This window comes from Podarcis gaigeae, assembly GCF_964106915.1.
Source record: "Podarcis gaigeae genome assembly, chromosome: 12".
Lineage (NCBI taxonomy): Eukaryota > Metazoa > Chordata > Lepidosauria > Squamata > Lacertidae > Podarcis > Podarcis gaigeae.
In genome coordinates this window covers 50,723,046-50,750,992 of record NC_139688.1, presented here as the reverse complement: position 1 = coordinate 50,750,992, position 27,947 = coordinate 50,723,046, and the positions used below count along the sequence as shown (strand labels likewise).

General features: G+C 39.7%; 2 protein-coding genes across 3 annotated transcripts in view; one reads left to right on the top strand and one right to left on the bottom strand.

Annotated features, from left to right (window-relative positions):
• On the top strand, positions 1 to 27,147 carry UBP1 (upstream binding protein 1). 2 transcript variants are annotated; one of them, XM_083705979.1, is made up of 16 exons: positions 1 to 3,786; positions 4,071 to 4,500; positions 5,989 to 6,065; positions 8,085 to 8,190; positions 8,575 to 8,681; positions 8,967 to 9,119; positions 9,220 to 9,330; positions 9,826 to 9,933; positions 14,391 to 14,497; positions 15,805 to 15,859; positions 16,761 to 16,854; positions 18,996 to 19,086; positions 19,773 to 19,885; positions 22,172 to 22,314; positions 24,164 to 24,215; positions 25,469 to 27,147. In XM_083705979.1, the coding sequence occupies exons 2-16, from the start codon at positions 4,437 to 4,439 to the stop codon at positions 25,504 to 25,506; spliced, it is 1,419 nt and encodes a 472-aa protein (XP_083562105.1). In that variant the 5' UTR covers positions 1 to 3,786; positions 4,071 to 4,436; the 3' UTR covers positions 25,507 to 27,147. The 2 variants fall into 2 exon arrangements, with proteins under 2 accessions (XP_083562105.1, XP_083562106.1); XM_083705980.1 differs by lacking the exon at positions 9,826 to 9,933.
• The window catches only part of FBXL2 (F-box and leucine rich repeat protein 2), a 28,952-nt gene continuing 27,269 nt past the window's right edge, over positions 26,265 to 27,947 (bottom strand). Inside the window, exon 16 of the transcript XR_014556835.1 lies at positions 26,265 to 27,262. The gene's annotated coding sequence lies outside the window, so the exon portion shown is untranslated. The remainder of the gene's footprint in view (positions 27,263 to 27,947) is intronic.

The following is a 27,947-nucleotide window of genomic DNA, read 5'->3' as shown; positions in this document are numbered from 1 at the left end:
GGGAGACCAGGGTTCAAATCCCCATTTGTTCATGGAGCTCGCCAAGTGACCTTGGGCCAGTCACTGTGTCTCAGCCTAACTTTTCAGGGTTGTGAAACTAAAAAGAGGATGAGAGAACCATATATACCACCCTTGAGCTCCTTAGAGAAAAGGTGAAATATGAAGAAGAAGAAGAAACTCCCACCGCAATAATAGTCAAATAAGCCAACATTACTAACCGGCATTTTAAATTCCAATTTGAAACTAATAACATTGGAATATTTGGCTGCTTATGGGATGGGTGAGTGGGTTCATTCCACACCAGGGCAGAGGGGAGAAGAGAATCAGACATTGAACCTTGTTTCTCTTAGCTGGGTGTACTGTATGTGGTTGACAACTGAATTGTTTTACTGGTGGTGGTGGTGGCTGATGTGATGTAAAGTTCACTTTTCAAGCAATATGCTTACTAAAGCCGTTAACAACAGCAATTCTATATAAACATCCATATCAAGCAATCCACAGCATCTAGGTATAAAATGCAAAAGGCAGAGGAGGAAAAAAACATCTGTTTTTAACAGTTAGTTAATCTACTAAGGGTTTTTGCAGATCTTAGCTGGACAGAAAGGGACTTGCATAGTTGTGGTGGGGTTGGGGGGGACTATTGAGAATGCCTTCTCATGTTTCTGCATACCAGATTCCAAGCAAATGCAGCACTCTCAAGAGAATCCCCACCAGTTCTCCGTGTCTGGGGCAGGTGTATATGGGAGAAATCCTTCCATTAGATACCTAGATTCTGAGTCAGGCTTTGCTTTGCTTGTCAACACAAGTAAATGAACTTAACATGATAGTTTCTAGGCAGTCAGTGCAACTCCTTCAAAACTGGTGTAATGCATTCCTAAGTAGGTTATTTCATTTAACTGCCTAGCCATTAGCTCCAGCTTCTCAACCTACCTTAAGGGTAGCTCTACCTAGAAGTGTGGTACAATAATCCATTCTTGAGAATACCATGGTGTGGATCACTGTAGCCTGGCTATCCTGGTCCAGGAATGGCCATGGCTGGCATACCAGCTGAAGCTGGTAAAAAGTACTTTTTGCCACTTGCACCTCCACCAATAGTGATGGCTCTAGGTGCGTCCCAAGCTATGTACCTCCTTCAGAGGCAGTGTGATCTCATCCAGAACAAGGAAGCCTATTCAGTTCCTGGACATGGGAATTACCTATACACAGCAGCTTATGAGGATCCAGCCCACAGTGGTATCCAAATATGATTTGTTATACTTGTTCAGATTAGTCTTCACATTTTTAATCTATTTGCCACTGCAGTTCCCACCACCACCATCCATGATCTCTGGAGTGCACAAATTTGGAGTGGCTTTGGGAGCCAGCCCAAAGTTGTGGTTGCCACCAATCTCTGCCAATTCAGGAAGGACTGTGATATTATTGGTTTTGAAGCTGACTTTCAGAGACACTGGACAGCAGCAAGTTCTGATATTTCTGAAGCACAGTACAGTCAGGGATTTGTCTTGCCTTCACTTCGGGCCATCCAAACAAAACAATCACTGTTGAGGGGCAGTCGAGGACTCATGACATGCCGGTACATATATAAAAAGGTAAAGGTACCCCTGACCATTAGGTCCAGTCGTGGATGACACTGGGGTTGCAACGCTCATCTCGCTCTATAGGCTGAGGGAGCTGGTGTACATGTGACCAGCTGGTGTCATGTGACCAGCATGATTAAGCCGCTTCTGGCGAACCAGAGCAACGCAAGGAAGTGCCGTTTACCTTCCTGCTGGAGCGGTACCTATTTATCAGGAACTGTTGGCATAAATGTCACTGGAATTTCATCCAAGTGTAATAATCTCTTTCCTCATCTGTAGTTATCAGTGTTTCCAGTATGCCAAGGCCTGATCTGTATAACTTGACCTTTATAACTATGTAACGTGATTAAACTAGTACGTAAGCCATACACTTCTAGGAATTTGGCCTTTTCTGATGAAGTAATCAAATCGTAGATTAAGTTATTTATTCTTTATGTGAAGAATGGCTGTTGCACTTCCCTCCCTCCCTTCCAGTCCATTTTTTTTTCTTTTGTGTTATGTCATTTTATATTGCAAGCCTGAGGGCAGATACCGCTTTTCTCTGGAGCCATTTTGGCTAACAGGCGGGATAAAAATTGAATAAATTCTAAGAGAATCTGTGTAAACTATAGCTATGGTTTGCTTTTTTATTTTGACAAGAATACATGGCTATATGCCCTGCTTCCACATTTCTTTAGCCCATTCTTTTTCTTTTGAGGTACTTTAATTATGTCACAATCTCTTTTGTTAGTTTGAGGTTATCAACAGGTATCTAAAGTAAGAACCTTGTTGTGTGTTTTTTTTTCTCTTTCTCTGGCAATGATGCAAGTGGAATGGTCCCCCCCCCCTTAAACAGGGTTGGATTTTTTTTAGAGCAAGCTGATTGAACCTTTGTGGTGAGTTTTGGGGGTCATCAGATATTGTAAGGTACAGTTGAAATGTCGGTCTAGGAGGAGATAGTTCATATATTGCGGAGAAATACTAGTGACTAAATTGGTCCTTCAGAATAACCTTCCAGAACATTCAGATAACCACAGATGGTACGTGGCAAGAAGGTGACTTCTTAGGTAACTCAGCTCTGTTTTCAGTTAAGATTTCTTCAAGAGTAGCCAGTACCTTGGGTTTCACTTGCATCTGTGGCTCACTAGCTGATATATCAGTTAACACTTGTTGGCTTGCACTCTTTATAGACTGAAGTTTTCTCTGTACTAGATAAATGGTGTTTGCTTTTTGTTCACATGATTTAAGGCAGACTTTTATAAACTAGATTGGTGCATAGTGTAGTTCCCAACTACCTGTTATGAGCTAAAACTGCTGTTCCAGTAAGATTTCAATATTGAATTGATAAAAAAATTTAAAAATGAGAGTTGCTCTTTCTCTTGTTTCTAATGCTATCTGAAGTTGAAAAAGGTGATTGTAGTGCAGCTTCTGGCATTGACATATCATTTGTAAATCCTGCTTGGAAGTGTTGTTTATATGCTTGTTTATCCAGAATTCAGTTGAAATACTTATGCTTGTTTTGAAAACGATGCCATGTGTTAATGTGAAGTAACTGAGTACATGATGAACGGTAGTTAGCAGACTGGCCCACATAGTAAAAATTTGTAGGGCTGATGAGTAAATCCCTGGAGATTTTGAGGCAGATGGTATCTCACCATGTTGTCTGGAACTTGTAAGCTATTAGCGTAATGGAATCTTTAGTTTTAAATAAACAATGTCATTATTTTTTTCCTTCTGTTTCTTTAGTATCAACTTGATGTAACTACAACAGTGTTTATGAAGAATGGGCAAGATTCACTACATAAATTAAAACAAAGTCCCAAATGTGTAACTTTTTTGTTTGTTGAGAAGCTAGCATGAAATAGCACCTGAAATATCTGTTATGCTAAATGTTAAGGTGTTAACTTCTGCTATAAGTGGTTACATAATCATGGTGTCTACTTGTAATTTACAACTGTTTACATATTTTTCTTCATTCTAGAGTTAGGTTGCCATTGTGGGATGCTGTATAACAAACATAGCATGGCTCACTCTTGGTATCAAGGAAAAGGCTGCATTTTATGGATCTCTCTCCCAAGAAATTCAGCATGCTGCCTCTTCCATTTAGATGGCCTTTGGAGATCCTTTTATTCCATCCTTATATTCCACTTTATATGGTTTTAAAACTTATTCTTGCTGGCTCTTTGGTTTTTGCTGATGTGTTTTATAATCTATTGGATACTCAAGATCAGTGTTTCCCAACCTTGGGTCTCCAGCTGTTTTTGGACTACAACTCCCACCATCCCCAGCTAGCAAGACCAGTGGTCAGGGATTATGGGAACTGTAGTCCAAAATCAGATGCAGACCCAAGTTTGGGAAACACTGCTCTAGATCAGTGTTTCCCAACCTTGGGTCTCCAGCTGTTTGTGGACTACAACTCCCATCATCCCTAGCTAGCAGGACCAGTGGTCAGGACTGATGGGAACTGTAGTCTGAAAACTGCTGGAGAATCAAGTTTGGGAAACACTGCTCTAGATACTGTGTTTTAATTGTTTTGTTATTTCATAATTATTTTGGTTACATGAGCAATTTTAAAGGTGGGGTAAAAATACTTACTTTCAAATAAATAATATTGCTAGGGTTTCAGCATGCATTCAGAAGGAGAATTGTATTCAAGGATACTGTTTTCCTGGAAACAGGACTGCCGCTTCCAGCTGGTATACCACTGGCCTCCCCAGTGAGTAATGTCCTTGTTGCTAACAAAGAGAAGTAAGGCTTCTGAGATCTAACACTGTCACCTGTTCTCATTTCAGTGATGTTCTGGCACTGCCCATTTTCAAGCAAGAAGACTCCAGCCTTCCACCTGACAGTGACACAAAACACCCACCATTTCAGTATGTTATGTGTGCTGCAACGTCTCCAGCTGTCAAACTGCATGATGAAACCCTTACTTACTTAAACCAAGGTTAGCATTGTTCCTCTGAGCAGACTTCTGCTGCTCTTGTATATGGCTACATTTTAATAAATTTTAAATGTCTGAAATAATAATCGTTGTTCAAAATACTTGCTCATTGTAAATATCTGTGCTTGTTTTGGTATCCTGGTATGTATAGCGAGACAACAAGGAAAGGCATTAGATTTTATAGTTATGAAACTGGAATACAAACATTTCCATTAACAGGAAGTGTGTGGTTTTTTCTAGATGCTGGCTAATCCCAACATCAGATTGAATGGTGTCATATGATAGTGTTCTTTGTTTCTCTTTTGGAAAAAGCCAGACTTGAAGTTCTATTGAGAAATAACAGTTGCAGTCAAGGTTAATCGTATTGCTAAATAAAATGAAGTTTAGACTACGTAGATAGCTTGTGGGGTATGAAATAAGTTTTTGAGAGCTCTTAGACCTCTAACATTATTTATGCACTGTTTTCAATTCAAAACCTTGTGGCACTTAATATATTCTCCTAAACATTCCTTCAAATGCTTGGTGTAATTTAGTCATCTTGGCAATGTAGTGTTTAAGAAAGCGCATTAAGTTAAGGGAAAGGTGTTCCTATCAGATTACCTATGATCCCCAATACAAATGCATTTCCTCAACTTTGTTCATGGGGCAGGGATTGTGGTACATTGCTCTTTAAGCTGCATTTATAGCTGCTTTTAAATTTCTGTATTGGGATAAGATTTATTCCATATGTTCATTTTTTAATATTGGGGAAAACCCTGTTCTTTTGATACTTTGATGCAGTATTTTAATAAATTAGAATCAGCGTTCATTGTCCTAAATTTAATACTAGATTGAGGAAAGCGTCAGATTGTCACGTAACTATTCATAGACGACTATTTGTGTTATATGAATGGGAAACACAAAAAGGAGAATAATTTTGACATTTATTTACTTGTACTAGGATGATTTCAGCCTGGTGACTACAAGGCTTGATTTCTGTTATTGCTTCTCCATCTCTTGTAGTGTGTTTTAAATCACTGGTTGTTTACAGTTAGGTCCATCCTGATTTGCGCATTGGCAGTCTATAAGAGTGTAGGCTGTATTTAAGATGGCACTGTGGTTTTCAAGGCTCTGTTTGATACAGGCACAGACATTCCAGATACGTTGTAAGAACATCATTTAGAGATACAATGTGCCATCTTAAATCAGTAGATAAAAGGTGCCATTTGTTGTCGGCAGAATCTTTAGCTTATAGTAGCTGTCTTCCAATTTACTTTCCCTTCTTCCTCACTTTTGCAAAAGGGCCTAAATAATTTTCTTTCCCTCATGCTAGAGGAGCTTTACCATTGTGTATTTTCCCTTTCAGATTCCACTTCCCTCTTTTTAACAGAACAGTTTAAAATTGTTTTAATATAATGTATTGTACTTCAATGTCTTTGAAAGTATTGCAGTAAAGTGGCATTTGGCCAAGGGCACTACATAAGTAAAATTAGTATTTTTTTCCTTTGAAAGGTCAGTCCTACGAAATCCGGCTGTTAGATAATAGAAAAATGGGAGATATGCCAGAGATCAATGGGAAAATGGTGAAGGTATGTTGTTGGCTCAGTCCTGATTCCCGTCTCTTGTGATTCTTTGTAGCTATTGGAGCTACTTCCAATGACAACATTTCCCTGTTTTGGCTCTTAAAACTGCAACAAGGAGAGAATGCATCACCCACTTTTTAATGGCAGAAGTTTCAGTATAGGTCTTGGACATCCCCAAAACTTGTACATAGCTGGACTACTGGGATATTCCAAAGAATTCATGTCAGTGGTGTAGGATGTCATTTCATTTCCAGCATTTCTTCCTGGTAACTTTTTAGACCATCCAGGGCTGAGGTCTGAACTGCGTACTTCAGCTCTAAATCCTCCTACTCCAATTCAAGTATATATAGTTCACTCTAATGTATAAAGGCAGGAACTGTTGAATGTGAGGAATCTTTAAGAATATGTAACCATTATTTAATTACCTTTTAGTTTCACTTTTCAGTTGTGGGAAGGAAAAAATTACATTGTGTGAAGTCTCACTATTCAGAATATTCTGCAAAATTTAATACATGTGGGTTTGGATTTTTTTAAAAAAGGTTATTATACCTGCCTAAAAGGTGGCTCAGTACAAGTGATGCTATCATAGCTTTCTGTATTTGAGATCAGGTATGAGCTTTTGGAGCTTTTACAACACTTTAAAATTTGGATTGGCTCAGAAAATTTGATGTGTTTCCCCTTTCTGCTTATTCTGAGCCAGTCTTGACATGGGGTGAGGACACCCATCACTATTCAGTACCCAAATAGCCTTCACTCTATACTTGTGAACTATACTCACTGAAAATCCCTGTTGGACAGATGAAAACTACTATAGAGACTGAATTATGAATTTTTAAACACCTAGGGCTTATTTTAGTCACAGCAGCTGTGAATGTTTATCACCTTAAGAAAAACATACCCTAAGCTGCCTGGCAAGTGGGTGAGGAAACTCCTGGCTCTCATGATTCCCAGTCCTCCAATGTGCTGGCGTTACCTGAGACTTCTAAATCAGTGTTAGGGCTGCAGTTGACAAAATAATTTAGAGTGGATGTCATAGGGTACACGAGCCCATTTTAGTTGAGTTATACAAGTATATTTCCAGCCTGGTTGTTTACCTCCCTTCCTGTTTTCTGAAAGGAAGAATAATATTGTGAAGCAGAGAATGAGGTGTATGGTTCCCCCCCCTTAAACTGGGTGCATATATTCTCACTCTGGAAGAAATGTCCTTGATGATTATTATATTTTAAAGCTCAAGTACTCAGGAACTTGCTGATGGATTTATTGAGCCTGTAACTGATAAGTGACATTTTCCTTACTTTGAATACTAGGGCTACTTAACTGGTGTGATATTTACAAAATTCGAAACGGAGTAGTCCAGTCATATTTGGAGGATACCACATCTGCTAATCTGGATTAAATTTTCATTGTATCTAGTTGAATCCAGGTTACAGCTTCTAGTGAATATAATTTTTAGCAGGTTCTGTTTTCTAAAACCTGTACAGACTCACTTGCTCTCACGTCAGTATTTCCCCCTCCTCCTTTTTTGTGTGTGCCCCACTCCAGTTTTATATTGCTAACACATAGGTTTGTCCAGTCCCATCAGCCTGTATAGTTTTTCTTTGAAATCAAGGTAGCTCAGTTGGTAGAGCATGAGACACTTAATCTAAAGGTCGTGGGTTTGAGCTCCACAATGGGTGAAAGATTCCTGGATTGCAAGGAATTAGACTAGATGACCCTCATGGTCCCTTCCAACTCTATGATTCTGTGATACCCCTTTTTCTGGTGCTCTTTATCACCCTTATAGAAGAGAGAGTGCACATAACCAGGTAGAGAATCATCAGAATGTTCAAAGTTAGTTTAATACTAAGGTATTGTCACTCTGCAGGCTATCTGTGAGAAGCTCATACCTTTGTATACTAAAGCATTCCTCCAAAAGGAAGCATGGTTCTTGTTTGTCTGATTTCATTGCAGTAGGAAAATTTGGGTGGGCATAGCATTGGCACATGTTTACACTGCGAACTAGATATCCGTTGTCTTTTTTTTTAGAGTATTATAAGAGTTGTGTTCCATGACAGAAGACTGCAGTATACTGAGCACCAGCAACTTGAAGGCTGGAAGTGGAATCGCCCTGGAGACAGATTACTTGATTTAGGTAGGTGTGTTAATTAACATAGCCTCTTCATATGAAGAGATGAATTAACAAGAGAAGTGTTAACTCTTCTGACGCACTATATAGTAAAATTTGAATTGTACATGGTTTAAATAATGCATTATTACGTAGATTACCACAAAGGGCATTGGAAATTCTCTCATTCATTTTGAGATACCCTGTTAGTAACAATTAATAGATGGTGTGATCTAAGCACAAAGATGGTATTTTAATTAAAAAAAGACTTGAAACTTTAAACTAAATTTCTGCATGTTCATTATTGCTACTCTCAATCTATCCTAAGAGAACATTATTTAAGATGAAAATGTGCAAATGAAATCTTCACTGCATTGTTTCCCCCAAAAAACTGTTGTTTATTTTATTAAGATATTCCTATGTCAGTTGGAGTAATCGATATAAAGACAAATCCAAGCCAGCTTAATGCAGTTGAATTTCTGTGGGATCCTGGAAAACGAACATCTGCCTTTATTCAGGTTTGAAGATTTGTTTTCTTAAGAAATGATAGTAGTTTTTAATGGTGGGAAAGAAATGTTGGTGATCTTTAATGATTTAAAAGCTGAAACACAGTCCTCGCTCTTCTTAGTTGTAACATCACTCTTGTGTACTGTATGCAAGAAGTTAAATAATTGTCAAAATCTTGAAAATATTTTTTTCTCAAATGAAGATTACAACTTGTTTACTCCCCCTCCCATAAAAAAGAAAACTGTAATACTGTAGTGACAATGAACACCATATTGTGGCTTTTTTTTAACCCCTAGGTACATTGTATCAGCACTGAATTTACACCTCGTAAACATGGAGGTGAAAAAGGAGTTCCTTTTAGGATTCAGGTTGACACTTTTAAACAGACAGAAAATGGAGAATACACTGATCATTTGCATTCGGCCAGCTGCCAAATCAAAGTTTTTAAGGTAAGAGATGCTAATGAGCAGCAGGGAGGAAATTGGCGTACAGAGGCTTCTTGTATTTATTTTTCTAAAGCTTGATTTCTGTGTGTAATTTAATTTTTAGCCAAAAGGGGCAGATAGAAAACAGAAAACAGACAGAGAAAAAATGGAGAAACGAACTGCTCATGAAAAAGAAAAATATCAACCTTCATATGACACTACAATTCTCACAGAGGTAATAATACTGAAATGTTTTCGTTTTCAGAGATAAATTGCGCATAGTACACATAACATACTTTAATCTAAGTAATGAGTTAGTGTCAAGGGGTGGGTCATAAGCTAAATATATCTAAAAGTAGGCTTTTCATTTGACAGGTGTCTTTGACAAAGAAACAAAGACCCATAACACTTAGGATCAAGTAGAAATATATATTTTCTTAAAACATTTAGCTTTGCTCAAACCTCATGTACATGTCTAAAAGCCCTTCAGTGCTGAAAGAAAACTGTCTCAGGATTTGTTTTGTTCTTGTCTGGTTTGAGCCCAGAGCTGTATTTTAGAAGTTATTGAATTTATGGGCAGAGCCTCACTGAGTTCTTGCATTTCTTTTTATTTAAACACCAGTGAGTTTCCTATAGCTTTCTAACGATTGCAGAAGTTTTTAAAAGGCTTTTAAATTTTCCTCACTGTATAATGAAAAGAAATTGATCCACATCTTTGGTGTTTGTCCAGATGAGGCTTGAGCCTATAATTGAAGATGCAGTTGAACATGAGCAGAAAAAGTCCAGCAAGCGGACTTTGCCAGCAGACTACGGTGATTCTCTGGCAAAGCGAGGCAGTGTAAGGGACTTCTGCTTACTTTTCATTGTGCAAGTTATCTTGTGCAGTGTTAGATATAGGACCAATTTCCATCATCCAAGATTAAAAAACAAGGATTTTGTCTGCCTTGGCTTAATTTTGTGCACTTTCGTTTACCCACAAATTACTTAATGCTTGTATCTTAGTGAGAAATACTTCCTAAATCTAACACATTAAAATGTCAGCAGGCCTGTGACTCTTAATAAAAGCAAGACCTTCAGTTTACACCTGAAATGGCTTTATTGAATAGCTGTGTTCTTAACAACTGTTTTCTCCCTGTAATTAATGGAATGAGAAGTAGCAATATCATTCAGTTGAGATGTATTATTTTTTATTTTCACATGTAAGTTTCCACAAAATATTTTTTTTAATGGCTCTGTGTTGTCTAACTATTTGCAGTAATAATACTTTGCTTTCCTTATTAATGGCTTTCCATTTGTTAATACTATTTTTAATTTCCTAAATGAGCTTGGCCTAATCATGTATTTGCTCAATGCAAATATTTATATGATACACTTCTTAAAAGTACAAACTGAGAGTTGAATAATGCTATGTAGGCCTTTATTCTTCCCTTTGTACACACAACAAAATAGGCCTTCTCCGTTTGTTAGCATGAAACCAGCTGCCAGTGAAAGAGCCAGTTCAAGCATATCCAGCTGTTAAAATGTCCTTGGCTAGACTGACAATACATTTGAATGGTAACATTCTCTCTCCTATGAACTGGCACTTTGAATTCCAGCAGGGGCCCTAATTTGACCCACTGTCTGTTTTCTCCAAATCACATGTACATTCCCTATATAGCTATCTTGATTATCTACTGTAAAAAATAAGAATTATATACCACTCACTCTCATAAAAGATCAACCCAACAATGTATACAATACAATAAAATGTAAGATGCAGAAAATCAATACAAAATGCCGGCTCATTCTGAAAAAATAAAAAGTAAACAACTGAATAGACCTGTCTGGCATAAAAAATAATAAAAATTCACGAGACATTTGAAAGTAAGCCATGCCAAATCTCTACTGGAAGAGTATTCCAGAGTGTGGTACCAGAAACTAAGTGCCTGGCTTCTAGTTGGGGCCAGTTGGACTTCTGAAACATGGGGGATATGTGATATTGAGTGTGGAGCAGGTAAAATTGCAGCAGCAACTGAACGGTTAGGAGCATACAGGGTGCTCTCAGTTGTTCCTTTGCAGGCAGGCCTTGCTGATCAGCTCTGTCAGCAGGCAAATTATAGGTGGCCTTCAGGGAGGTGGGGATTCAGCCAACTGGGCTGAATAAGTTCCCTATCACTGATGTAGGATGCCAACGCTTTCTATCCGTAAGGTGGTCAGTGGTGGAAAGCTCTTGTTGGCTTACAGGATGGCAATCATCACTGAGTGCTATCTTGTGGTAGCAAACCCCCCCCCAAAAAACAAACCTTCCTTTTAAAAAACCCCTAAATGTTTTTTGTGCCATTCCTGTTCCTTCCACTGTATGACAACCTGTGAAGTAGATTGGAATGAGAAATAGCAGCTAGCCCAAGATCATCCAGTGAACTTCATGGCTGGTGGTGATCTGAACCTGGGTCTTGCTGCTCTACACTGAATTTTCCCAAGAAGTTTTCTACCCCCACTAGGCTGGTCAAGGTTTCACATGATTCTACTGTGTCCTCTTTTTCTCATAGCTTTTGCATTAATGCTTTCAATAAGGATTTCAGCAGTGTCCTTTTGGTCAAGATATAGTGAGAATTGGAAATCTGTTCTGTCCAGTCATGACAATAGCAGAAGACTAAAGAGCTAAAGAGCTGTTCAAATTTGTGCAGCAATCATGTATACAAACAGTTGGCTCCTTTGGTTGGAAACAAAAGAATGCATATCTGAGGGAAAGTAATACAAAATAGAGAGAACACTTACAAATAAATCACTGCTAAGTTCTTGAGTAGAGGTCCATGTAGTAAATAGTGGCCAACATCTAAAACTTGCGCTTAGAATCAAATGTGTACTTTCAGTGTAACTTAAGAAGGCATAAAAGATACTGATACTTATATCTTAGATTTACCATAAATGTTCAGCCTAAAAAAGGTAAGGGGGGTAGTATAAAAAGTTAAAGGGATAGAGATAGTCAAAGCTTTTATCATCATTTCATTTTTAACTGACGGAGGAAGCTTTCTGTGTATAATTATTGGTATACAATTCTACTGGGTCATGGGAAGGATTGGTTGTGGTAGACAAAGCAACAGGCTTACACAGGAGCAGTGCGATGGCAGACCTCCACCCACAGAGAAAAGGAGAGAGAGCTCTGCAAAATCTTAGTGTCTGGTATAACCATCCCAGGGACTATAGGATAGCACCCTTAAAATACAGTACCCTTAAAATGCAGTAATTATTCAGCTAGAATGCATTTGCTTTAATCCAGTGTTAATTTCTGCTTAACTGTCATTATCTTGAGAAAATTATTGATCTAAAATGTCCCATTTAATCATAGGCAGCATGGATTACAATCTCAGAAGGAATATTATTCAGTTAGTATATTGAAAGCAACCATAAAATGCATACTGTATCAAAACAAATGCTGAAGCTTCACATTTCAGGCACCCAGAAACTTTGTGGCACCTTCTTATACTTATTTCAGTTGTTGATATTGTTTTAAACTATTACATTTAAAGAGAATATATCTTTTTTTAAAAATTATTAGAATTCACATCTGGAAGTAAAAAATACAAGCATGCATATTTGGGTGTAGCTTCAGTGTGGGGTGCACATCTTTGAAATGCATATTTGCTTTGTCAGAAATCAGAACATGATTTATTGTTGCCCTAGAATTGGGACTTAATCCCCATCATGCACCAAAGGCGTGAAAAACAGCCACCTGTACATGCCAGCCTCTGCTTTCTGTGCGCTTCAATTGAGATGAAGTTCTTTCCCTGCCTATAAAGAGAGAACATGCATTTAATAATATTTGTACTTAGAAGTAATGATATATAATAGTAAACAATAAAACACAGAACTCTGTGTTTGTCAGGCTTGTTGAAACTATTTTCTTGTTGAATAAAGAAAAAAAGCCTGCTGAGAATGGTTCTGCTCTCTTTTCCTTAGAGGGTATGTGAGAGAGGGAGAAGGGTTATGAAATTGGCGTTCATAGCCTTCTTCCGAATGTGCATAGTTTCATCCTGATAAGAAAACGCAGCAAATTGCTGTGATTACAAGTTTAGAGGTGGTATTCCTCTGAGTACTGGATACTGGGCACAAACAATGGATCACTATCATGTTCTTACTCTGTGAGTGTCCAAAGACATTTGACAGATTGCTTTTGAAAGTAGGATGGTAGACCTTGGACTGATACTACAAGGTATGCATGGTTCTATTCCCACCCACCCTAATCATGCCAAGCTAGCATATGATCCACCAATCCCTTGCAAATGAGGACCCTGGTAAGTTGTGGCTTCCAGCTACAGGGAAGAATCTAAACTTGTTCAGCTGAACATGCTTAGAATCCTCCTCCAGACATTCAGTGGTTCAAAGCAATGCTTCAGAATTAGATAAACTAGGTCAGACCTTTTTTAAAAAAACTAACTGATCAAGTAATGCATTCTGGATATAGGAGCTGGCATGCAGTGCCCTCGGTTGGAGTGCATGTTTCCTTAAAGTATGTGGGGAAAGTTTCTCCCCGTGTTGTGTTGCTGTTTCCCCTTCATTTCTGTGAGGCAGAACGCGGCTCGCTACAACAGGTTGTAGAATGTGAATGAGAAGCTCAAAAGTCCCCCTCCCCCTTTTTTCTTTTTTTTTGTTTGCAAGAGATCTAAAGTCCCTTGCTGTATGAGTGAGGTTCTCCCCTTTCTTGCTTTTGGGTGCTTAACACTGTGCCCATTTGAGATGCCATAAAGTTTTGTGGATGTGTATCTAAATTTTAAACTTCAGTTTGTTTCAATGCTATCAAATTACCATGGCTTCCCTTAGGAAACCATTGGAATGAGTTTTTGGTGAGAGATTTCTGGTTCCTTGTAGGCTTCTATGTTCCCATGGTTCTTTTGGAGGAAACCATGCTAGTAAAGCCAATGTACATGAGCAGTTTCTGGGTATTTCCTACAGAGTCATCCAGCTATACTGGAACAACTTGAGCAGTGGTAATGCGTGGACTTACCTTTAAAATTTCCTGTTTTTGTTAGTCACTCACTGAAAAGAATCTGTTTATGGAATAGTTTAGAAATTCAGGTATGAAGAGATCTGTTTGTAGAGGGGGGGGGAGTCATTACTAAATTTATTATCACAAGGCACGTATAAACTTTTAGTGACTTAGCTTGAGCTGTATGCATGCATAGTAAATATATAATTATTTGATAAAATAAGTGAGGACTGGTAGAGAGCTTTGGAGAAAGTAAGAGTTATGCTCTTGCAAAGTGAAGCCCAGCTTTAATTATAATACTGCTGTTTTAATGTTTCTCTTTTCTCTAGTGTTCACCGTGGCCTGATACGTCTACCGCATTTGTGAATAGTAGCCCTACCCCAACTCCGACGTTTGCCTCTACTCCACATAGTACTACTTACAGTGTCCCAGACAGGTATGCTTCTCTTCTAGCATGGCGTATCTTAAATCAAGATTAAGACTGAAGAAAACGATGCTGTGGAACTTGTATGTGATTTCCCTGTGTTTAATTATCTCTCTCGGGATAATCAGATTACAAGAAATTATAATGCAAAGCCCAAAGCTTTACAGAAACATGCAAGAGACAAGTTAACCCTTGTCAACATTCTTAGCTTAGTAGTGCAACAGAGGATATTGTGTTATCTCCTGCTCTTAGTGGTACGTCCTCCTTTTTTCTTAACAGCCATTGAAAAGTCTGCCGCTATTTTATATTGTTTTGATTAAGGTGTTTCATGTATTGTACTTTTAGTGTATATTGCTTTAGTTTTAATATAAATATTGTTTGCCACTTCGGAGGCCTTTGGACTAAAAAGTGGTATATAAACAAACCATATCATTCAGTCTCCGCTGTAGGCTATTGGGGCTGGGGGGCAACTTGTATTTTTTTTTAAATAAATATTTATTAAGATTTTTTTTTAAAAAGAAATACATAGATAATAAAACAACATTGCTTATATCATAACAAAATTTCATAACTTATTTGGACTTCCTCACGTCTCCTGCTCCCACTTACATCGTTAAAAAGTTTTTTTTTCAAGCAAATTATCATCTTGTTTACAATCTTATGTCCACTCATTTAAATATGGTCTAACAATTCTCCAAAAGGTTTATGTTTTCCTTAATCTCACTTATCATCAAATTCCAGTCTAGTTTAGTGGTGGCCAATTATTTATGATTTATGATGATTGGGGGGCAACTTGTACTTTGTCACAGTTGGGGGGCAACTTGTACTTTGTCACAGGCAGTGAAATGTCCTTTACCAACCCTGTTCTAAGTACAGGATAAGGAGAAACAGCCCAGGTCTGTATTATGACAATATTTTGTGGTCTTCAGTTTGGAAGTTGAATCCTATTGCAAGTGTGTGGCAGTGCTATGTTGTATTGTTTAGAGGTTAGTGTAAAATTATGCCAATAAGACATCAAAAATGTACCTGTTATAAAATTGCTGGCCATTCTCTTCTAGCAGTTCAGTGCTGAGGTGCTGACAGATAAATGCACTTTAAAACAACACATGCACTGGAGATGGTTCCTAGTTGGAATTCTAGCACTGAACTCCCAAACTGCTCTGTTAAATTTATGAAGTTCCATCCCAGCCTGAGTTTGCAGTGGGAAGTTTGCTGGCAGGAAAATACTTGAGAGGAATGCCTCTGTATCACAACCTTATAGCTTCAAAAAATAAAAGTAAAATAATGTAATCTTCCTTTTTGCATCCTTCCCTGTCTAGCAATTCATCATCTCCAAATCACCAAGGAGATGGAATTCCTCAAGTATCGGGAGAGGTGAGTGCCAGTTTCTCATGCTACCAGGAATCCCTCATACCATGTAGATAGAATGCATTGCTCCTTGGTATTTTGAGGAGCTGTGGGGTTGATGAAATGGGCTGGACAAAGACCAGAGCACGAGCGGTGGAAATCTCACTCCCAAGCTGAGATAGAAAGCTGAAACATTGTGTCTATCACATGGCCTTGAAGGCTGCATCCGCAAGGAGTCAGCTCCAGAGTTCCATGTTGTCAGGGGACTTGTTGCTCCAGATTTGTGGGGCAGACCCTGAAGCACACAGTGCCTAGCAGTGGTTTGCAAGGCAACTGAAGGACAAGCTTGCTCCAATTTGGAGTGATTTAGATGCCACTGTCACAGCAAATCCAGCCCAGTTGTCCAATGCTTTGTCTGGTCCAATGTTACGGGATCAGCTCCAGTCAGTGCAGCCTGATGTGGACAAGATCCTTAATGTGATGCATCTAGCCATGCGCAGTCTTCGATCACTGCTCTTCCTGGCCAGAGTAGAATAGCCAGGTGCATCCAGGATGTTACGAAAGCATTGTTGCCTGATTGAGTTCTGCCATCTGCCCTTAAAAAGGCAATGGTGTGGCTGATCCTTAAAAAATTCAACCCTGGACACAATGGTGTGTAATAATTAAAAGCCAATTGCCAGTCATCCTCTCGGAAAGGTTTTTGGAGAGAGTGGTGGCAAAGAAACTGCAAGTGTTCCTGGATTTTGTTTTATTATAATGCGTATTCATATTGCTTTAAATGGTGTTTTATTGTTTTACAGCACCCAGATATTTTATGATATAGTGGTACAGAAATACTTTTAGAAAGAAAATATTGTATTTTTAAAGCCTAAGAGTGCATGTTACCATATAAAATGTAGATTTAAGTAATTTTTTTGTCTTCCCCTAGCAACTTCATCCATCGGCCACAATCCAAGAAGCCCAACAATGGTTGCTTAAACATAGATTTTCCACTTACACAAGGCTGTTTTCAAATTTCTCAGGTATTTACAAGATCAACTTTTAAGTTTGCTTGTTTTTCAAAGTAGCTCTTCATCCCATGGGACTACATATATAAGTCAAGTGAGCAATATAGATTTAACAGATAACTTTGCTAGTTATCGGAAATTCAACCGAATTTCTTTTTTTCCTTGCCAGTTCTTTCCAGCATTTTTTATGGTTTTTATTGACACACTTGCAGCATCCCTTCTTCACTATAATCTTAATAACTGCCTTGCTGAATCAGGCTAAGGGTTTATCCTATTCCCAAAAGTTACTTCTGGGAAGTCCAGAAACAAGTTGTGCAATTAGCATCTTTCTCCTATTTCCCCCCAGGAGCAAATGAATATTTCCTCTGAAGCATGGAGGTTTAACCAAGAAGTAGACGTTAAGTGTCCTCCATGAAATTGTCTAACCCCCTTTTAAAACATCTTGCCACTGGGAGGTTTTGGGAAGTAACCATGTTCAATATACTTTTCTCTGTCCTGTATTTGTTATTGATCTATTTAGTTGGGTGAAACTTCTCATATGAGAGTAGGAAAAACATCACATCACACTAAAGTATATCGGGGTGGGAAACTGAACCAAACTCCTAACCAAGTATGACTGATAGCAAAGGATGATGGGAGTTGTAGTCTAGCAGCATATGGAGGGATCACAGGTTGTCCAGTTGTGCTCTACAGTCAGTAGTTTTTAGCACATTTGCCATGTCTTCCCTTAGTTATCATCTTCTAAAAATCCCCCAAGGCTTCCTTTGTGAGGAAGGTGCTCCAACACTTTATTATTTCTGTACAGTATCTCTTTTGGGATGCACTGTATGTGGTGTTCCAGATACGGCAGTTATTTACATAAAACCATGATATTGGAAGTCTTCTGAATAACCTTGTGTCATCTGCAAAGTTGGCTATCTTGCTGCTCACTCCTGATGCCATGCCCTTTATATGACCAACTTAATAGCAACAGTTGTAGCATGATACAATTTGGATTCTTTTGTACCAAAAATTATATGATTGTCTGCCTTCTCTATGGATTTGTTAATGCATGTTTCCTTAGGCTACTAGTTGAGTTATGAGTGTCTGTCAGAATTCATCCCCACCAAATAATATGCTGGAAGTGAACTTTCTGCCTTTTTTCATGCTTAGTCACTGATCTAACATGTCTTTGGAATGCACACTCGTTGAGAGTAAATGTGAGATGCTGTGGATAGTGAAAATAGTACAGGTTGCTCTTGTTGTTCCTACCCCAGTCATTATTGTGTAGAGGCATAATTAGAACCTTAACACAGTTTCCTTTGAATATGGAGAAAAGAGAGAAAACACAGCAGCTTCAGTCTCTGCCTTAAAACAGCTGCTATCCCAAGTGGCAGCAGCAAGACAAGAGGTAAACAACACAGAACCGTAACCTGAGAAACAGATGTCACAGTTGAGACCAAAGCAGAGAAGCTGGAGAAAATAGTCCAAAGGGAAAACAAGAATGTTTCCCCTCCCTTAACCATTTTAAATGTTAATTGAAAGTTTTGGGGAGCTTTCCTAAATGTTGGTTGCTACCCAAGGCGGATAGCTGTAAGGAGTCTTGAAATTTGTTGGCAGAAAACTAATTGAAAATGCTCTGTGGATGTGACACACTAATATTAGGGGCTGGCAGGGGGATCCTTGTTAGATTTGAATATGCATTACTAAGGCTTGGATGGGTGAACAGGATGGAGTTGGTCTCACCCAGCTGGGCCCACCCAAGTACTCTGTGCAGCATCAGGGTGAACTTGAGAGTTGAGGAGGGGGTCTGTAATGAATCCATCTCTCTCCAGGCTCTGTCCAGTTTGGGGGGGGCAGGATCTAGAGTGTGTGTTCTTGGCACCCTGACCACCCTGTGATCTTTGAAGGGTGGTATAGAAATTTAATAAATAAGAATATGAATGCACAGTGAATGACAAAGTTAGAAAATCCGCTGTTCAGCCAAGTCCCTGAAGCCACGAAACTTGTCCTGCCAGAATTGGAAGGTTGAGCATATCTCCTTTCAGCTAAACATTTTGGAGAGGCCCTAAAGCATTTGTTGAGATGCACTTTAAGCAACAGTGGCATATTACAACTGTGGACATTGCATTCTGATCTATATATTATATGGATGCTATTCTGCTTTATTTCTGCAGGTGCTGATTTACTGAAGCTTACAAGAGAAGATCTGGTACAAATCTGTGGTCCAGCTGATGGAATTCGGCTTTACAATGCACTTAAATCAAGGTAAATATTATCCCTGTGCCAACTCTTGCTTGCATCACTTTTATACGAAAGTCTGTTTTAGACTAGAGGGATTTGGGAGATATTAATTTAGATTTTCGATTGGCATATGCCTGTGTGAGCTCATGCAGGAGTTGGAAGTACTGTGCTCAAAAGAAGAATGTTTTGTTGTACACCTTCAGGGCAGGCCACAGATATGATGCAGGCACTGATGAGCTCAAAGGTAGACTGTAAGACTGGTAGCAATGCAGTTGGGCAGTACTGATTTCTTGAAGACGGATGGGTTTGTTGCCAAGAGACAAATCTTCTCATTTAGGTGAGCTATAACCAACCTAAAGTTCTTGAGGTCATGGCTACTAAATATTAACAATTGCAGATTTCTAACTATGAATTAAGCTGGCATAATAGATGATTTTAACTTGCTGTTACTTCTGTTACTCAAGTAGTTATATTACAAAATTGCACCATACACCAGTGTCCTAATTGCTTTAAGTTTGAAGATTAATTCACCACCATTAGACAATCTCAGTGGTTCTGAGATGAGTCATCAGACTAAACAATCTTTGATAGTTTGCCTCAAATGTGAAGTAGTTTGTAAAGATATAAGTAGTGTTAAAGTAACAAAACATAATGACGTACGTCCATTTTATTTTGTACAAGAGTATTTATTTTTTCCCCTTACATTCCAGGTCTGTTAGGCCACGTCTAACAATCTATGTATGCCAAGAGCAATCAAGAAGTCTACAACTTGAAAGGCAGCAAGACTCAGGCAGTGGAGAGAGCAGGAATGGTGCAATATATGGTATGTGTCTGTCAGGAGCTTATTTTAATATCAACTGTATTACTATATGGGACTATATTACTATACAGTGGTGCCCCGCAAGACGAACGCCTCGCAAGACGAAAAACCCGCTAGACGAAAGGGTTTTTCTGTTTTGGAGGCGCTTTGCAAAACGAATTTCCCTATGGGGTTGCTTCACAAGACGAAAAAATCTTGCGTCCCCCAGCGGGTTTTTTTTGCTTTTTTTGCCCTTTTCCTAAGCCGCTAAGCCGCTTATCAGCTGTTCCGCTGATAAGCCGCTTAACAGCTGATCGCTGGAAGCCGCTTGACAGCTCTAGCACTAATCCGCTAAGCTGTCAATGGGCTTGCTTCGCAAGACGAAAAAACCGCTAGACGAAGAGAATCGCGGAACGGATTAATTTCGTCTAGCGAGGCACCACTGTACATTGGAGGATTTATTCATCACTTACAGCCATCTTTAGGGCTGAAAGTTTTTTGAGTATTTGTTTGGAACAAATAAAAGTTAAATTTCTACTCTGCCAGTGTGAGTAGTTTATAATGGACAGAACCATTGGAGCTTCCGCAGTACAGAGAGCTGGTGTACACTTTATGTGACCTAATACACAGAAAAATACTGGTGAGGATAAACAAGTTGCAAGCACCGAAGGGGGGGGGGGGGGGTAAAGTTACAGATAGAGTCTATCATTTGACATGCTGAAAACAAATACCAGATCGGCAGTAACTGCTCCCATTTTTTATGTAGGTTGGTTAGTAAAAACAGTAATGTAAAGTTGACATAGACTAAATGTACGCACGTCTTTTTAACTTGTCCCACAATGCAGCCTTCTTAAAACAAACGTTCAAAAAGGAACTGCTGTTAACAGATGGGGCTTGGGTTTGCAGGATCTACATTCAGCTGAAGTGTAGGATTCTATAAGGGGTCCCAGATGTGATGCTATTTAACACTTTCATGAATGAGCTACGCAAAGGGCTCAAATTGCAGATAACAAAACTGAGGAAGCTAGCAAGCGCTAGAGGAAAAGCTAAATTTTTAGCATCGCCTTGATTAAGTAAAATGGAGCTTAACAGGGACAAATGGAAAGTGCTACATGAAAGGATGAACAGAGTGTGATGGTTTAAGGGCTGCATCTATTTAAATCTAATTTGTCTGGGTGAACAGGATCTTAACGGCTTGCAGCAACTAGAAACCATAGCAACTGCTATGCACTATGAAGTGGCACTGAAAATACCTCTTTGCAGGGTGATGTAGAATGATGTGTGTCTCTTACATAGACATTGTACGCTGGTCCTCTGGCTACGTGGCACTCATTCAGAGCACTGTGTAGGCAGAACACACTTTGTCTTGGCTCAGTTCCAGGAAGTTATGGGAGCCATTGATGGGTTAGGATTCTGGACCCTGTTTAAAGGATTGGTATTGAGGTTGTGCTGAATCAAATTGAGACACCGAACATGGATGCTCAGATTTCTGTGGTGGTCGGGAAGTGTGTTTACAGTTAACGCAAGTGCGCCAAGCCCATTGAATGATATGTATGATTTGGCCGCAGTTACACATGCCTGAGTTACATCCTGTTCGGATTTCCGTAACATGGTCTTTGTGGGGCTGCTTTTGGAAAGTGCTCAGAAGCTTCGACTGGCTCAAAGAGCTGCAGCCAGATTGCTGACCGTATGGACTGCCTTCTTAGAACAGCTTCACTGGCTTCTGGTCTCTTTGCGGGCACAATTCAAAGTGCTGTTTATGCCCTGTAAAGCCCTACATGGCATAGGTCCAAGCTGTCTGAAAGACCATATTCCCTCACACAAGCCTGCCCGAGTTTTAAGCTCTTCAGGGGAGGCTCTTCCCTCTAGGTCCAGCTACCCTCACAGGCACATTGGGTGGGGATGTGGGAAAGAACCTTCTCAGTGGCTGCTCCCACACTCTGGAATTGGCTCCTTGGATTTGTCCTCCTTGTTCCAAAAGGCTTTTGGGAACTGACTGTGAACTTTTAATGAAAGGGCTGTGTTGTTTTTATTAATTGTATGTTTTAAACAGATTTTATATCTGTATAGAATTTTAATTCTATCAATGTTTATTTTTTATTATTGTTTTCCCCATGTTTTTAATGATTCTTCTTTTTATCTTGAGTCCTGTCAGGAAAAAAGACAGGTTATAAATGGATATAATTTATTATTATTAATAAAATAATACACTGAATACAGATTCTAGTAACTTTCACAAAGAAAATAGTGATGGGAAGTCTCTGCTGAAGGAACACTGCAAGAGTACTTTAAAAGATATTTTTATTTTAGTTTATCATGCAATCTACTTGGAAGAAATGGCTGCATCCGAAGTCATGCGCAAACTTGCGTTGGTGTTCAATATTCCTTTGCATCAGATCAACCAGGTTTACAGACAGGGTCCTACTGGCATCCATATTCTCGTCAGTGACCAGGTAAATCACATTGTTTTCAATATATCTATATACTGGGCCCTCTAGTGAAGGGTTAGGACAGCCATGGGCATGTTCATAGTAGCCACCCATACCCCAGGTCCCTGCTGTCAGAATGGAAACCATTCAAACTTCTTTTTGAGGTCACTCTTGAACCTCCCACATGCGTTATTTTTTAAATCTCTAGAGTTCACAATGCCTTGTTTAAATTATAGCATATGTCAGACATGAGGTTGCCCCCAAAAAGTTTGGGGCAAATTTCATAATGGTGCTGCTTAGCCAACAAATGCAAAAACCCTTATCAATAAAATATGGACTGGTTGGTGATGTCTTTAAGCTTGCTACCCCTAGTAGCAAAGCAGGATATTAAAAATAAAATTTAAAGATTACATCTCATTAACCAGGACTTTTAACTTTGTAGTTCTCAGCATTTTACTATTCTATGAAATCTGATTTTGGTCTATTGCACTTTTTCTCTCTCAGTTGATGTGTTGAGGGAGGCATTTCTAATTAAGCTATCCCAAACTCTGCTGACAATGTATTTTAAATGGGAGAAATGCCAGAATACCAGTAAATCATAATTTGTATCTGCAGCAGGGAGAGGTGGAAAATATTGTTCATTATATTACGTATTGCTGCTAGGGACAGATTTCTCAAAGGAATTCTCCACTTTCCTTTTTGAACAATTGGGGATACATAATTTCTGCATTTGCCTTAGCAACACAATGGATCAGACACCATTTCTAAAAAGTACTGTTTATTCATAAAATTTCTCTGCCATTCCCCCATTAACCCCCTATGGTTCCCCTTCCCAACCGCATTTCTGAAGCCGCTTCATAACCTCTGTTTTCTGTAGCTTTGCTTTGTGCCAGTTTTCACCTTCACCCCCCATGTCTGTGCCTCCACCACCACTCTTTTTCTGAAACCCCCTGCCATTTAATACAGATCATCCCATGGTAACTTTCTATATCTTCGTCCTTCCCACACCTTGCAGCTACAAAGCACCCTTTTTAATTTCCACCCAATTATGCAACCACCATCCCCTCCTTTTCTGCAGGCCCATTAATGCCCCTGCTTTTATCTTCACCCTGTTGCTATGCCACCTAATCACTCCCGTTTTGCAACCCTCTTTTTTCAACTCCGACTTGCACACAGGCCACCCCCATTTCCATGCTTCATCCTCTCTCTTGTTCTGCGGCCCCATTTATGCCCAAAGCACATGCTGATATATAGTACTGTAGCTTTAAGCCTGCCAGTTAACTTGTTCTGTTAAAGGTTCAGTTCATGGCTGTTGTACATAGGAGTGTTCGCTTGTTAATGAAATATCTCTTTTAAATTACTACACTGAACCTGGAACTTCATGTTGAAGACAGAGGAGTGAAATACACTGTGAGAGCATATGGAATATTTGAGGGGTCTGCATCTGTTATTTCTCGCATGGCACAGTCGAAGGATGGAAGTTGAAGATGAATGAAAAGGCAGAAGTGGATGCTTAAAACAGCAGCAGAAATTTAAGTAAAGCAGGGGATTGAGAAACACCACAAATATTCAAGCAGGGTCTGCACAATTATATTCTTAGGTTCGTAGAGATAAAAAGACATGGCCACATCACTGTCACTCATCATTGAGCACAGTAGTTTCATTTTTTTAAAAATAGCATGCAAACATAATAATGACACTTTTTTACTAGATCAGCAGTATTGAAATGAGGAGTGCAAACACTGAGGCTCAGGTTGCTGCTTGTAAAACAGCTTGGTACTCCTTGTGGCAATTTTGGGTGATGAATGAAACTTGGGTACACTGCTATGCATGTTGCCAGCATGTAGCTGCATTTAATTGTCTTTCTTCCTAGATGGTTCAAAACTTTGAAGATGAAAGCTGCTTCTTAGTTACCACAATAAAAGGTATGCTAATAATAATGTTGAAAATGATACCCTTAGCTTAATTTTTAAAAAACTGCCTATGTGATGCACTGGCTTCCCTGCATTTTTTACTTACCAGTAGTTAGTTAAAACAGACTTGCATTTAAATGTTTTACATTCAGTTTGTTTTTACCGTATTTTTCGCACCATAGGACGCACTTTTTCCCCTTCAAAAATGAAGGGGGAATGTGTGTGCGTCCTATGGAGCAAAGACAGCATAGCCCCGCGACCCTCTTGCCGGCTGGAGAGGTGACGCGCGGCTATGGCAGGAGCCTGTTTAGCCGCGTGTCACCTCTCCAGCCGGGAGAGCGCGCGCAGGGCTAAAGAAGCCCCGCTTACCCTCTCCCAGCGGGAGAGGTGACACACAGCTATTGTAGCAGCCTCTTTAGCCGCGCGCCACCTCTCCAGCTGGGAGAGCGCGTGCGGGGTTAAAGAACCCCCAGCGACCCTCTCCCGGCTGGAGAGGTGACATGCGGCTATGGCAGGAGTCTCTATAGCCACGCCTTTCCGCTGCTCCCCGACCTGCTCTTTGGGGCTGGTGGTGGGCTTCCCCCCGCCAGCCCCAAAGAACAGGGCGAGAGGAATCTGAAGCCTGGAGAGTGAGAGGGGTCTGTGCGCACCGACCCCTCTCCTCTGCAGGCTTCCAAGGTAGCTAAACGGCACCTTGTTTTAGAGGGGGAAAACAAGAGGGGAAAAATTCTCCCCCTCTCTGTGCAGCGCCTCCTGCCGCTTCGCTGAAGGGGCGCTGGGCAGAGAATTTTTTTCCCCCTTGTTCTCCCCCCTCTAAAACAAGGTGCGTTGTATTGTCCTCTGCGTCCTATGGTGCGAAAAATATGGTAAATACCTTCCAATATTTGTGTTCTGAAATTGAATATGTTTTAAAGTTGCAACCTGCTTGTCCTGGACTTGGGACTACCTTCAATCACTCTGTATACTGCCATTTAGATATCTTTCAGTAAAAGAAAATGGAGCTACTCAAGTTACACTTGAAAAATGTTTTCAAAGTATTTAATGAATGAGTCTTTCCAGAATTGTGAGATACTTAGGCATAAGAATCTGTCTGTCTTTGTAGAGTAGAACGAAAGCAGTCCTGATTTAAAGGTCTTATGGAACCCATGGTTTGGCAGTTCAGTGAGCCCTAGAAAATACTTTTAATAGCATTTTATATTCTTGTGCTTTCATTATAAAATTTTATTATAAATTGAAATAATGGCTCCTTTTAATGTTATCTACAGCTGAAAATGGCGAAGGCTTCCATATAATTTTGAAGTGATGTTGCCATACAATATAATGGACTGATATTCCAGTATAGAATGAAGTCATGCTCAAGAATGACAAATAACACCGTCTCTTCAGGGATCTGACTTCACCGTATAGAATGTTTCATATTGAAAACACAAGGTGACCTTTCTAATGAGCTGTTTAGTAGATGAACTTCCCACTGCCATAGCCAAAAGTCCTCATAAGAGGTAACAATGCCGGAATAGCTAACATACAGGCATGGAAAAAACAAAGGAAACAAAGGTGTTTGCCCTTTTTAACATTAAGGCAAGCTATGGCCAGTAGATGCAGTTTGTAGAAGCGTTACTGCTTTCCTATTACACTGTATCCAGTTTGAATGTAAACTTATTCTGGGCATTTACCTTTCTGTGCCAGTTTGTCTATTACTCACTTGTACCTTTATGCTGATTTTATTTTTTGATGTTAGCAGAGCACATAGTAATTTGTGTGGAAATAAGTAGTAAAAATGATAGCAATCAGGTTTTGGGTCTTGAGAGTAAAGCTGTCAAAACAGCATCCTCCGTGTAAATTGTGTATAAGCGTGAATGTAAGAAGTGTAAATGTCAAAAGGTGGACTTACTGAAAGTCCTAGCCAGATGAAAATTAAGCATGCAGCCGACCGCATCGTCATCCGTACCTATTTGAGAGGATAAGAAGAAATCCTGTGAGGTACAATACTTTGCTTTGTAGGCAGTTACAGAAAATCTGCCTATGCATCATGTCTTTTTTAGTTTTTCTATAAAGCACTACTGCAGCATTTCAATGTTTCACTTTTTGAACCACACTATTATTAATAGTGAGTTGGGACTTCCTCGTGGAGAAAAAGGGAATGTCACTGGCACCAAGGGACTATTCTGAAGCATTAAGCAGGAATCTACAAATCAAACGTTGATTTTGGTTACCGCTCTAGTTGAAGACCAGGATCTTCCCATGTGTGAACTGTTTGTTGCTTTTTTTTCTCTGACTGTTGTGGAAAACCATAGTTACAGTGCCTCTTCCATACAACCAAATACTTGATTAGCAGTTGCACAACTTAATGAATGAGCTGCAAAAATGTCCTTAAATCCAAGGACAGGTGCACATGTCTGCTCTGCGTTAATACAGGTTTGTGGGAGATTCAGACAGAGAATGCTGGTTGTTCCGTCATGGTAGGTGGCTTGCCCCTTAATCAAATAGCTAAAATCTTAACTGATGTAGTGAATATTTGAAGGTGGGAAGAGCAGCATGTCAAATACTGTTCTTAATTCCATTCCCATTTATAATTATGCCTAGGTTAAGTCTTTATGTTAAGAATGTTGTTTCATTCCTAGAGTAGGATGAGGGCTTACTCCCCACCCCCCATGACCCGGACTATTCTGCACTGATGGGGAAGGAGAGTAGAGTTTGTGAGCATACTTAATTGTTTTGAGTTTTTCTTGCCTATAAATTATTTTGGTTGTACTCGGGTGTCTTCAATGGACTTGATGCATCATCTCATTTTTCTAATCTGTGGAGAATCTGAAAAATGTCACTAAATTATAAAAGCTGTACAGTAGTTTGGTTCACTTGGATTTAATTATGGCACCAGCAAATTGCTTTTTGTTTTTAAATAAGATGTATACATTTCAATTTCAGTAAAAACATTTTCCAATAATGATTGTATCTTTCCTTACTTGCAAAGCAATACTGAAGTGCAGGTGGTGCTGAGATATTTTTGTTTGGACAGAAGCTTTCCACCCATTTTCAGCTACTCAGGTATGAAAACTGTTCTGAGTACAGTGGTGCCTCGCAAGACGGAAAACCCGCTAGACGAAAGGGTTTTCCGTTTTGGAGGCACTTCGCAAAACGAATTTCCCTATAGGCTTCCTTCGCAAGACGAAAGCCCATAGGGAAATCTCTGGGACAGCGGGGAAGCGCAGCGTGTCTTCCCCACTGTCCTCGGACCTCCTCCGAAGGCTGGCGGTGGGGCGGAGAGACCTCCCCGCGCCAGCCTTCGGATGGCTGTCCTGAAGACTTGCGGTGGGAGGAGGGATTTCCTTCCCACGGCCAACATTCAGAATGCTGTTCTGAATGTTGGCGGTGGGGAGGAAAAACCCTCCTCCCACCGCAAGCCCCGGGAACAGAGGAGAAGCGCTGTGCGCCTTCCCCTCTGTTCCCGTACCTGTGCTGAAGGCTTGCGGTGGGGAGAAAAGCCCTTCTCAGCACCGCTAGCCTGGCAAGCGGTCTCCATAGGAACGCATTAATTGATTTTCAATGCATTCCTATGGGGAACCGTGCTTCGCAAGACGAAAAACTCGCAAAATGAATTAATTTCGTCTTGCGAGGCACCACTGTATGCTGTTGGCAGAAAATTGACTCTTGCATTAATTTGTCTTTCATGGGGCGGGGGGAATGATTGAAACCAGTCTATATAGGGATGCCTTTATTTAAATAGTGTACCAAATTTTTTCACTT